The sequence below is a fragment of the Sapajus apella genome, unplaced genomic scaffold (genome assembly GCF_009761245.1).
Source record: "Sapajus apella isolate SASKATOON/1434 unplaced genomic scaffold, GSC_monkey_1.0 scaffold165, whole genome shotgun sequence".
NCBI lineage: Eukaryota > Metazoa > Chordata > Mammalia > Primates > Cebidae > Sapajus > Sapajus apella.
Genome location: NW_022437105.1, coordinates 1007371 through 1019489, shown reverse-complemented (window position 1 = coordinate 1019489; position 12119 = coordinate 1007371). Strand labels below are relative to the sequence as shown.

Sequence of the window (12119 nt, the reverse complement as noted above, 5' to 3'; positions counted from 1 at the left end):
CCAGGAAGCTGCTCCTCCCTCACCCTTGGAGGGTGCCCTCTGGGCAGGCTGACGTTAACTCCTGTGCCAGCTTGCACCCTCCTACATGTCTGTGTCCTAGCCATACAGCTCTTTCTGCAAAGGATCTTCCGGAGCAGGGACGGGCCCCACCGCAGTTCCCACATATGCAGAAGGGATTGGTTGAATACAACTCCAGTCTGGCTGGTTTTTTTTTTTTTTTTTTTTTTTTCCTGTGAGACATAGTCTCACTCTGTTACCCAGGCTAGAGTGCAGTGGCTCAATCTTGGCTCACTATAACCTCCACCTCCCAGGTTCAAGCTATTCTCCTGCCTCAGCCTCCCGAGTAGCTGGGATTATAGGCAAGTGCCACCACACCCAAATAATTTTTGTATTTTTAGTAGAGACAGGGTTTTACCATGTTGGCCAGGTTGGTCTCGAACTCCTGACTTCAGGTGATCTGCCTGCCTCGGCCCTGTCTTTATATTATTTTTGTTTGTTACTGGTTCATTACACTGTAACCTGCATTGCAAAAGAAAGTCCCTGATATTTTGGTACTAAAATATTTTTTCTCATCTTGAAAACAACCTCTGACTTGAAGGGCTGATGTAAGAGAAAAGCGGAAATGTGTCCTGGTACTGAAGGCTGTTAGCCGAGGCAACGGCAGGGAAGGGGATGGAGACTTTCCCGGGGGTTGTGGTGGGCATGTGGCAGCCCCCTGAAACAGGACCCACTGGCTGCCATGTGATGTTCAGGTTAAGGGTCCTGTTGGGCTCTTGTTTGTACCAGTCTCAGAGGCAGCAATTGCTGTAGGTAGAAAAACTCTTCCTCTTCCTCCTTGTCGGGAGGAGTTGAGGCATCTTTATCAGGGTCCTCAATAATTGCAATGGTTTAGAATCCCCCATGGAGCCAAAATACTGAGCCTTAGCCCTCTCCACAGTCACAGACCAGGAGGCTCCAGTGGGTCCCAACAGTGTCTGCCAGTGGTCCCGAACAAGCCACAGAGCACAGCCCCAACACCAGTGATCCCAGCAGGGCACAGGCCCAGCCCAGCTGGTGATCAGGAGAGGTGAATGGCATTTGCTGAATGAATAAAGAGGGAGCAAACTGGTTTTGCTCTCATTATCATTACTAGGGGATATTTACATTGTAACTCCAGAAGCTATTTCACAAGACACATTACTAGATGCTACATATCATCATAGACATTTATTTTAAGATAGTTACCTGTTTTTCCTGTGCCTTCACGTTGGGGTAACTTTTCATTTGTGGAACCTGAAAGAGGAAAATAAGGAGTGGAACGAAATTATTTTGGACTCTTAAATGGTTACCACAAATTAAGTTAAGCACATAGTTTTGCTCCATTTTGATTCATTTGCAGTGCTTTGGCATATTCTAGTTAAATTCTGTGAGCTGTCTAGTACCCTGACGGGACCCTGTCACCCAAAGTCGCAGGCCCTGGACTCAGAAACAAAAGACTAGTTTCTACTTCTGGTGCTAAGGGGTTGCACATGTATGTGAGACCTTAAAACCCTATATATGACCGTCTCTCCACCTGACAAATGTATGTAAGACCCCAAAACCCAATATATTAGTCTCCTCACCTGAAAAATGTCACCACGACCATTACATAATGCCTATGTTGGAGTACTGAAGTGAATTAGGTAAAAAATGAACTGTGTTTTTAAAATCTTAAGACATTATGCAACCAAAGATAATTAAAAGCTCTGATTTCAGCTTGATTCTGATGTGTAGAGGAGAATGGTGAGGAACTACCTTTTTGTAGAGTATCGGAAATCCACTAACTCACGTGTGACTAAGTAATCTGTGACAAAGTTTGAACGTTTATAGGATGCTGAAAGATGTCTATTACAAATATAAAGTGTAGTTCTTTCTCTTCCAACAGACTGAAGCCACTATTCTTGTCCACTTCCCCCTCATCATTAGTATACCTACTCGAGAAATAAAAATAATTCTTCTCGGAGTTTATTGGGAGTTGAATATTCTGTTCAGAATTAACTTGGAATTCCCATAGCCATATACATGCCCAGTAAAACTCCTCAGCAGAAACATTTTAGAACTTGAAATTATTTTTGTTTTCAATTTTGAATATGACAGAAATACAGACCAACATTCACATCAAAAAGATAGCTTATGATATTTTGAGGATGTTTTCTTATTTTTTGGAAATGCAACAGTAACATGGCAGGAAATGTACAAGCAATTCACTGGATGGCAGAGAAAATGAGTAACCTCGAGGCTCCATCACCTCCCGCACTCCACAGCGCCGCTCAAGGTCATGGTGGCCAGGCACGCCGGAACACGTCACTGGTCCCCATGAAGGGACACAGCACAGCCCTCCCAAGCTCTCTTCCGTGACAGACACTCATCAGGAAACGCTGACTTCAGGAAAGCTGCAGGAGGATTTACACGGGGTGTTCCCAGTGGTTTCCCTGCTCGCTGCATATCTAAAAATAACTAAATAATGCACGTTTGGGAATTTAGTGTCCCCAGGGGATAAAAAGGAACACAATTATTGTGGTTCATCTGTCTGTGCACCACTTTTTAGGTGCTTCCTAAAGGCATTCTTTCTTTCCCGGCTGTTACTGTTACCATTTGGTTACAAGTTCCCTTGTTTCCAGGCCTTGCAACATAACCTTTTTCTTGGTAAGGATCCCCCAGGATACAAAGCTAGCTTTACTCTGCGGCCCCTCCCAAAGCTCTCAAATCCTCCTTTCCTTGTTCCTCCCTTTTGGACCATCTCTTTACAAATCCAGATTTCTTAAAAAGCTTAAGTTTTTTAGTCATCGGTTTATTTTTAATCATGTGTTCCCGAAAGAGGCAAAAAGTATTTTCTGCTTTTGACGGGAAATGATAATATTTTGGTTGTATTTTGGAATATATCTGTGCAGGTTTTAATATCATAAGGAAAATGTAAATATGCTAAATAATAATTAGAATATCCTTCATGAGAGATTTTCTCCATTGAAATAAGAAACTATTTTGTACTGTACAGATAGAATGGTACAAACTGCAGATTCAAAATCTGATGAGTGGCTGAGGCCAGAATCCATCATTGAAACGTTCTGTACCTCAACCCTTGGGCAGCCTCTGTCTCTGAGCCATCCAGCACGGCGGCTTTCTCATCCCTGCATTCAAGCAGTGTTTACTTAAATAAACCCACACAAAAATAATTCGATCTTGTTCTGCGTACGCATGAGACAGTTTTAAGACAGGACCAAGTGACCCTTGATAGCCTGTTCTGTGATTCACAACTCAAATTTTTAAGAACGAAGGAGAGGAAGAAAGGGAAAGAGGAAGAGGGAGAGAGAATGGGGTGTTGCTTTATTGCCGGGGCTAGAATGCAGTCTAAAAATGGGTATGCCTATAATTGTGCTTAATAATAGAGACATGAAAAAAAAAATGAGGGAAGAAAATAACAGGCAGCCAAGCAATATTTCATTGAAACCTGTACGTAGGTGTTATGTGGTACTGCTAAGAGTGTATATTTTGTATATTTAAAGTGGAGAGTTCTATAAATGTTAATTAAGTTTACTTGTTCCAGATCTGAGTTCAAATCCTGGATATCGTTGTTAATTTTCTGTCTCACTGATCTGTCTAATATTGATGTTGAAGTCTCCCACTATTATTGCGTGGGAGCCTAAGTCTCTTTATAAGTCTTATATATCTGGGTATTCCTGTATCGGGTGCGTATATATTTAGGATCTTTAGCTCTTCTTGTTGCATTGATCCTTTTATCATTATGTAATATCCCTCTTTGCTTCTTTTGATCTTTGTTGCTTTAAAGCATCTCCTGCTTTTTATTATTTTTCCTTTCCATTTGGTTGGTAAATCTTTCTCCATCCCTTTGAGTCTTTGTGTATCCTTGCATGTGAGATGGGTCTGGATGCAGCACACTGATGGGTTCTGGCTTTTTTTTGCCTGTCTCTATTTTACAAGGCAGAAATTGGAGGAGATCCTGAAAGTGCATTAACCTCACCTTCCAGCTACCTTGGGACGAAAAGGCGACTCCCAGCCCTCCTGCCCCACCTGCCCTGCCAGAGCCTGGCTTATCTCCACAGGCCGGCACAGCCTGCAAACGCAAATCCAGGCCCGCGAAAGCACCTCTGACGCTATCATGGCATTCTTCTGGAGACAACGGTTTGCTGCACTTCCAAGTGTTGATAACAAGCAAGGGGCAGGCTGTGCTTGCAGAAAAAGCGCCTAGAAAGAAGGGCCGACTGCGCAGCATTTGCAGACGGTCAGCACCTTCGCGAAGCCCGGGCTGGAGGCTAGGCCTGAGGACGTGCGTGTCGCTCAGACCCGGAGAGCTCTCGAAGTGATCCGCCTCAGCCTTGCATTCCCAGGGACACGTCTGAATTGCTCCCATTTGTGAGATCCCATCCCATCTAAATGCTGCTCTAAAAGCGGTGGCTTTTGGAGTCATCAGGTATGAATTTCCGGTGGAAGAAACCGTAGAGTACAATGTGAGGAAACGTCCCTGCTTTAAGGAGGAATAACAGCCACGAAGTCTTGTAGCTCGAAGCACTTGGTTCAAATCCAGCCACTCGCGGCCTAACAACTTGCTGCCAGAACAACCCAGTGGAGGGGGCGGTGTTTTGCTGACGGGGCCGTTTACACAAGCTCCTTCATCTGTGCCAGGCGCCTTCAACACGTGAGAGGAGGTCGGTGGCACAGGTGCGAGGACAGTGATGGGGCAGCTCACGGCGGGCAGTCCTCCCTCAGAGCAGCTGAACGAGCAGGGGCTCACCCCTCCCAAGAACTTCCCATCCCAGGGACGGGTTAACAGCATGAGACGCAGGACGGCGGAGGAGAGGAACGCGAGCGGCAAGGGCTGCGTTCTTCTGCTCGGGGCGTGCCTGTGTTGCCGGACTTTTCTGAGGAGCTACCCCAAGGCTCCTGCCCTCTCATCCTCCCCTCGGTACAGCCTGAGGGTCACAGGAAAGAGGGTGCTAATTTCTGAGGATGTGACACAGCAGGGAGAAGATGGGGCGTGAGAACACAGGGCCCTCCCTCCTGGCTCTGTGCCCTAGCCAGGCACCTTTGCCTCTCAAAACCTCTTGTTTCCTCATCTCTGGAGTGGACAATGTGGTGAAAACCCACCAAGCACAGCTGAATGGACCTAGCAGAGCAACCCGGACGCAGGCGCAGGCATTGAGCAGTCACCAAAGACATACTGTGTGTGCCCCGGGAAGGCTGCCTCTCCACGTGCTGAAGACCCGCCCTGTGCGCCATCAGCAGGCCGCCTCTCCCCGTGCTGAAGACCCGCCCCGTGCGCCATCAGCAGGCCGCCTCTCCACGTGCTGAAGACCCGCCCTGTGCGCCATCAGCAGGCCGCCTCTCCAGGTGCTCTGCTGGATGCAGCTGGGGAAAGGTCCAGAACTTTCCGCAATCTGAAACTTTTGTAACTGCTGTAGCTGTTTCACAAATCCTGTGCTGGCTGTATCAAATTACCATTTTACCTCATCATGGATGTAAAAATAAACGTCCTCAATACTAAAGACGGTGTTTAAAGTTACTTGTTACAGAGTAAATGTAACATACTTTTCTCTGAAAAAAAAAAAAATCACAAGTTTCTAATTGTTTTAAATTTTTAATTTTTGTAAACAATTACAAAAATTCTTTTTTTTTTGCTCACTTTGCTGCGCAAGCTGGTCTCAAACTCCTGGGCTCAGGTGATGCCCTGCCTCAGCCTCCCATAGTGCTGGGATTGCAAGCATGGGCCTCCAGGCCTGCCCACAAGTATTTTAAATAGATAAGATTCAGATTTATATTTGCTACTGCGGCCTGATTGCCGAGTGCCACCTCTCATTGCCTGCGCGGCCATCTGGAGAAAGACCTCGATTCTCAGTGCCTTTTCTACTCCTGAAGGTCGCTTGTTTTTACATTTCCCTTTACGTTTCTTTCGACAGGTATTGAAGTATTTTACTTTAATAACTTTCACTTTTCAGGAAAAGACCTATGAGGGCTAAAGAAAAAGCCACTGTGAGGCGGAGACACACAGCAAGCTGGATTCTCTCCAGGTCAAGCAGAACCCCTCACACCGGCCGTCAATGATTCCCTTTCCAGACCCACTGCAGCTGGCTTGCTGACCTCAGGATTTGGAAATTTAATTATTTTGGGTGATCCTTTCAAGCACCTCAGCTACGTAACTTAGTACCAGAGAAATTCATATGAAAAATTAAAAATCCAGTTAGCTTTTGCTTATGGAGTGTATCTTTTCCCAAAGTCATTTAGGATGCTCCAACAGACATGGAATTCCACCATTTCAGATGGAGGCCAAGACTTTAGGCATTGCAGAAAAATGCAGAGGGCAGTGAAATGAATGTATATCATGTACTGAAAGTGATTCGTGCTAAGCCAAGATCATCCATCATGTGTAACAGGGCCTTCCCCAAACCCAGATTTAGAAACCTCTGCATAAGCATTCACAGTGAGGATGAGCACACAGTCGCGTTCAGATCCCGGAGAGGACATTCCTAGAGAAGCCCCTGACCTACTCACGCCTGTCACAGGTATCACCCAGGCTTTAGTAATTAAAACCAAATTGTGAATTTTCATATCATAGAGCTTGTTAGGAAGAAACAGATGACTTCTTTCCACGCTACGGGAAAGGACTCCTCAGACGCTGGGCACAGCTGTGTCAGGTGGAGCAGGAGGATGTCCAGCCTGTGGAGGCAGGCCTTTCACTGCAGTGTGTGAGGCCTGTTCCCTGCTTTGGACGGCAAGCGTGGGGTGGGGGTCTCAAGACGGCACCAGCTGCTGTACATGAGCTGTCTCTATCCCTCTTCTCTAACTCGAAACCTGTAGCTTCCTTCAAATATGTAACTCCAGCCAAGCTGTATCTGAAGATTCTTTGAATATTGTAATATGAAACATTCTTGCACGTAGGTTCAGCTTACAATATCTTACACCACTTCAGACTTATGCCAAGTACCAGCTCTTGGCCAGGGTGCACAGTCACAGCAGAGAGATGGGATGAAAAACCTGAAGCTACTTCCCAATAACAGAGAATGGGCTGCAAACATCTTCCCTTGGCAAAAAGGCCGTTGTTTTCAACCTCTAATCCCGTCCCCAGCAATGTTAGGCTTCAAATCTTTGCAGGGGTTGGGGAAGAAGAAAAGGAAGAAACAAAAAGAAAAGGAAGAAATATGAATCAAGTGTGTCTCTCGGGAGACACATGGAGCCAGCCCCCCAATCCCAGGACGAGGGATGCAAAGGGCTTGTGCGTAGAGCACCCCTCACCTTTACTGCCCCTTCCTTCAGCACTGGAGCAGGAGGATGCTCCCTGAGCAGAAAGCCATCTACAGGACTGGAGGTTGACATCAGCAGGGCTCTGAGGAGCATGAAAATCTCTCAACAGGGAGCAAGAAACACCCGCTCTCAGCAGCGCAGAATGCCAGGTGTACCTGGATACAGCACCAAGAGCAGGCTTTTGGTCCTCGGCACCTCCAAGGCACCACACCATTTGCCATTAACCTCACTGCACTCTCCAGAGCCCTTTACCATCCCTCCCACCTTCTCCTATGCCCGACTTCCAGGCAATTGTAAATAGGAATTCAAGGCCCCAAGTTTTGGTATTTGGGGGAGAAACCTGGGTTATGGAGACAAAGATGTAGGTTTCCATCCTAGCTCTGCCCCTTCCAAGCACAGAGGCCTTGGAAAGGTTCTTGCCTGGAAAAGAGTAGGCTTAACCCCTACAGCCTAGGCTGCTATGAGGGACCCAGCATTCAGCCCTGGCAAGTGTGAGCCTGTGGCCGGCGCTTCTGCGTGGCCAGAACAAGTGGCAGGAGCCTCCATGCGCAGCCCGCTCTCTCCAGCTCTCCAGAGCACCCCAGAGCCAAACCTTCATTTTCTTGTTCTCCAAATCCCCACTAGTTCTTTCTTTCCCGCCCTCCCTCTGGCTCAGGGCTGTGCTTTTTCCTTCCACCAGCTCCTAAGCATCTGGTCCCATTCCCTCTGTGAACATCGTCAGGGAAGGACGCTAGAGAAGTGCATACACGTGGGGACAATTCAGCCCACATTACCTCTTTTAGTGGCGTTGCACGTTTTAACATTTTAAATTCCTGAAAGATTGACACCCATAAAGAAAAGTACACAAAAGGGAAATGTACACTTAATGAATTATCATCAACCAAAGACCCGTGAAGACATTTTCCGGGCAGGAAAAGGACTCCCCAGGTCAGCCCTCACCCCGCCACGTGCAAGAGACCACGGCCCTGCGTGTGTACCATCGCTGCCTGCTGGTGTCCATGGTTTGCCACCTCTAGACACATCCCTCAGAGCTGGAGCTGTTTTCTGACTCTGAGCTGTGATTGGGGTTGTGGTTGGGCTGCCTCCGTGGGGGCTCCATGGACTCAGGAGGACATTAGCGCAAGGCACCACTGAGGAAGACACTGGACCTTTTCATCCGTGCTCACTGCTCTACAGGAGGAATCAAGCAAACTGCAGCGTTCACCCAGTCAGACGCCACCAGACACAGATCTGTTTCTGGGGTTTGGTTCCTATGTGAACGCTGCTGGGAATGCTCTCCCGGGTCTCCTGCCACGCAGGTGCATCATTTCTCTGGGGTCCCCTCCCGGAACGGAAGAGCTGGTAGCTTCATCATCCACATGCAAAGGGGCAAACTGATTTTGCAAAGGGCAGTACCAGTTTCCACCACACCTGCAGCTCTGTCCTCGCCAGCAAGTCATAGAATGATGCTTTTTCATTTCTGCCAGACCGGGGGGTGTGGAGGGAAATTGCAGTGACTTTAATCTGCATTTCCCTGACACTGAAGAGCCTATGCACCTTTTCTGCCTTTACTAGTTATTACAATTTTTTTCCTTTGTAAATAAAATGCTGCCTGCTCAAGACTTTCGGCCATTTTTCTGCTGCATTGTCTCATATTATTTGATTAAGGAATTTATGGCAGGCGCAGGGGCTCACGCCTGTAATCCCAGTACTTTGGGGACTGAGGTGGACAGATCACCTGAGGTCAGGAGTTTGAGACCAGACTGGCAAACATGGTAAAACCCCATCTCTACTAAAAATACAAAAATTATCTGGGTATGGTAGAGTATGCCTGTAATCCCAGCTACTCAGGAGGCTGAGGCAGGAGAAGCACTTGAACCCAGGAGTTGGAGGTTGCAGTGAGCCAAGATTGCACCACTGCACTCCAGCCTGGGCAACAGAGCAAGACTCCATCTCAAAAAAAAAAAAAAAAGGAATGTATGGATTAATACAAATTTAGGTATTTTGGATTCATGGCTTAAGAATACATAATTATGAAACAAAGGACTCCATTTCCCACTAAGGATCTTTCTGAGACAACTGAAGAGATTCGAGGATTTGTGGCAAGGGCTTTCTCCACTCCTGGGACTCATGCAGGTCAATCTCCGTTTCCCTCCACTGCGGCCGGCCTTAAGGTACATTCGCATGTATTATTCATAAACACACACACACCCATCCTATCAGCAGCTCATTTTAAATCTCATTGTCTGATTTTCAAATTATTATAGAGTCTACTTCTATGGTAACCCTGGTGCAAATTTGAAGGCACAAAACATTTATTAAATACTGAAGTTTACCTAATTTTAATAAGCTTGAAGAAAAGCACTCTCACCACATACAGAGTGGATTCTGCAGATGAGCCACTCTGTGTATGAGCCGACTTCTCTGTGAACTACCAAGGGTGTGCCCAGAGGTCCAGCTGCCTGGTGCTTACAGATCAAGATGCTGCCCAGTTGTGGCCCACACTGTTGGCCACAATCTCACACAGATGATGCCCACTTTCTGCATTATTTGTGAGGGCTGTGTTAGCTTCCAGGAAGCAGTTAATTCACAGTATGCAAACTCAATACCTCCTGCCTCAGATATTCTCCCTTAAATTTCAGAATTCTCCCTAAGACTTGCCATGGCTCCATAAAGTTTTCAGAAGTGGCCCTCGCAAGACACTGGCTCCCCTGCGCCCCCATGTTTGCAGAGGGGAGGCCTGGAACACAGCTGGGGATTAAGAGAGTTTTTCTATAACTCTGTAGACCTGTGGAATATACTCATCACACCAACCAGGGACCCAGCAGTAGAAGGACACCTGCCATGCCAGCATCAAGGATGCGGCCAATGGAACCATGCCCTGACGTGCAAACACCACCCTGCTCAGACAGCGCCGTCTTCCCCAGGAACCTGCCCTTCGGCCAACGGAACCACACCCCTGCGTGGAAACACCACCCCTCATGGGCAGCGCCGTCTTCCCGTGGAAGCTGGCTTCCCACCCAGCACATTCACTGCACAATAAACACTGGACTTCTATGCAAAGGACAGTCTGCTCTTTCTTCCCCAGCCCATTCTGTGGACCAAAAATTCCACATAGGCAGTTATTAAAAAGGAATATTTCTATACAGTGAAATGTTACTGAGAGCTAGTTGGAAACACGATGTGGGCAGGCGGCACACGGATTTGATTCCAAAAACAAGCTGCTATCTGTAGATTGGGCAACATTCAGCCAATTTTGCACATGTTTTCTAAGAAAGTTCTTCAGGACTCTCCTTAATTATCGGATGACATCACTAAAGCAACAGAAATAGATGCCCGTACCCCCACTGCTTTCCTCTTCATGAAACAAGCTTTACCTCAAAACGCTGCTCGTGGTTGAAGGAAATGGGGTGTGAAAGTGCCTCTCGGAGTGAAAGAGGGACACACACAGACCCAGTTCATCTTGGTGATGTTTTTCTGTTTCATTCCTCCATGAGTTTGCAACAGGACTATTGGGTGTATATGTTAGCTTAACTAAAGACATATTTCTAGCACCATTTAGGCTCTGGAGAAAAAGTTTTTACAAATTAACATATTCAGTTCCACATCACGCATCCTAATGGCCAGCCACTGGAAACGTTAGGCCTTAGGTCATCCCTGACTGTGGACACCTTGTTGTCATGGAACCCGCAGAGGTCATGAGTTCTGGCCTGGGCCTTGGCTCAGGAAGCTTGAAAAACATCTGAATCATAAACAGAGTGTCCAGTTCGAAGATACCTGTCCCTTAAATAGAGAATAAATCAAAGGTAAGCTCTAAATGCAAACGCTGCGAGGTTTCACATGAAACACAGGAGCACGTTTCGTGCTTTGTTACTGCTGTATAATGATGTGCTTTGACTCTCTTAACACATATGATCCAGGAGCCTGGAGGGCTGGCTCATAGCGTTTCTTCACAGATGGTCTGATAAGTCTCCCCCACAAATTAATCAAAGTTGGGCTGCAGATTATTTTAAAATAAAAACGACCTAAATCATTTATGGTTTGTAAATCATCACGATTGGTAAAAAAATAAAATAAAAATAAAAATCTGTAAAATGTTCTCTTTCCCATTACTTTTTTTTTTAACTTCTAATTTTTTTACTTTTAGTATATCAAGCCCTCTTACGAGTAATAAAATAACACAAATAAACCATTTGGAAATTGACTTATGAAGCAAGACCCATTTTTCTTTGAAAACATATACATACAAAACCAGCAAGTTTCACTTTTTTGGCCAAAGAAAACATTTGGCCGTTTCCACTGGTGACTCCAAGTCCTTGTGGTTATTTTAAACAATTAAGAGTCCTGAATCATCATAACGCATCATGCTCAGACCCAGGGCTGTCTTCCTCAGTAAGCTGGCCTCTGGCCACATGCACACACATGCATAGCTTCGCTCTTCCCCTCTGAGAAACAAGGGCTTCCTAAAATGTAGGCTTTGTCTAGTGACGAGATCTATTCCCACTGTGGCTCACAATGCCACCCGAGCTGGATTTCCCTTTGAATTACGAGACCCCAGGGAGATGATCAGAAGAAACAGCAAACCAGTTCCCTTCAAGCCCTCCATGCTGAAAGGCACGTCAGACCTACCTGGGCACCGGGGCGTCTTGTGGGCCACGGCGGTGCCGCTGATGGGTCTTCCGTTGGGCGTGACGCACCAGCAGTATCCCGTGTAGCTGTGACACTGGACCTGTGAGAGAGCAGACGGGTGAGTCCCTGGGCCCTCGGCACAAAGCAGCGCCTCACGGCTGCGCGACCCACTCGCTTTGTGCAGCGCTGGCTCACACCGGTCCTGGGATACCCGCAGCCACCTCTGTGGCTGCATGTGA

The 12119-nt window shown here is 46.8% G+C and overlaps 1 protein-coding gene across 2 annotated transcripts in view; it reads right to left on the bottom strand.

Moving 5' to 3' along the window:
• SMOC2 (SPARC related modular calcium binding 2) overlaps positions 1-12119 on the bottom strand; it is a 190635-nt gene that overhangs the window by 100026 nt on the left and 78490 nt on the right. For both annotated transcript variants that reach the window (XM_032267086.1, XM_032267087.1), the window contains exons 4-5: positions 11881-11980; positions 1225-1272 (exon numbers count right to left, since the gene is read on the bottom strand). In XM_032267086.1, the coding sequence (XP_032122977.1) occupies positions 1225-1272; positions 11881-11980 (148 nt within the window). The remainder of the gene's footprint in view (positions 1-1224; positions 1273-11880; positions 11981-12119) is intronic.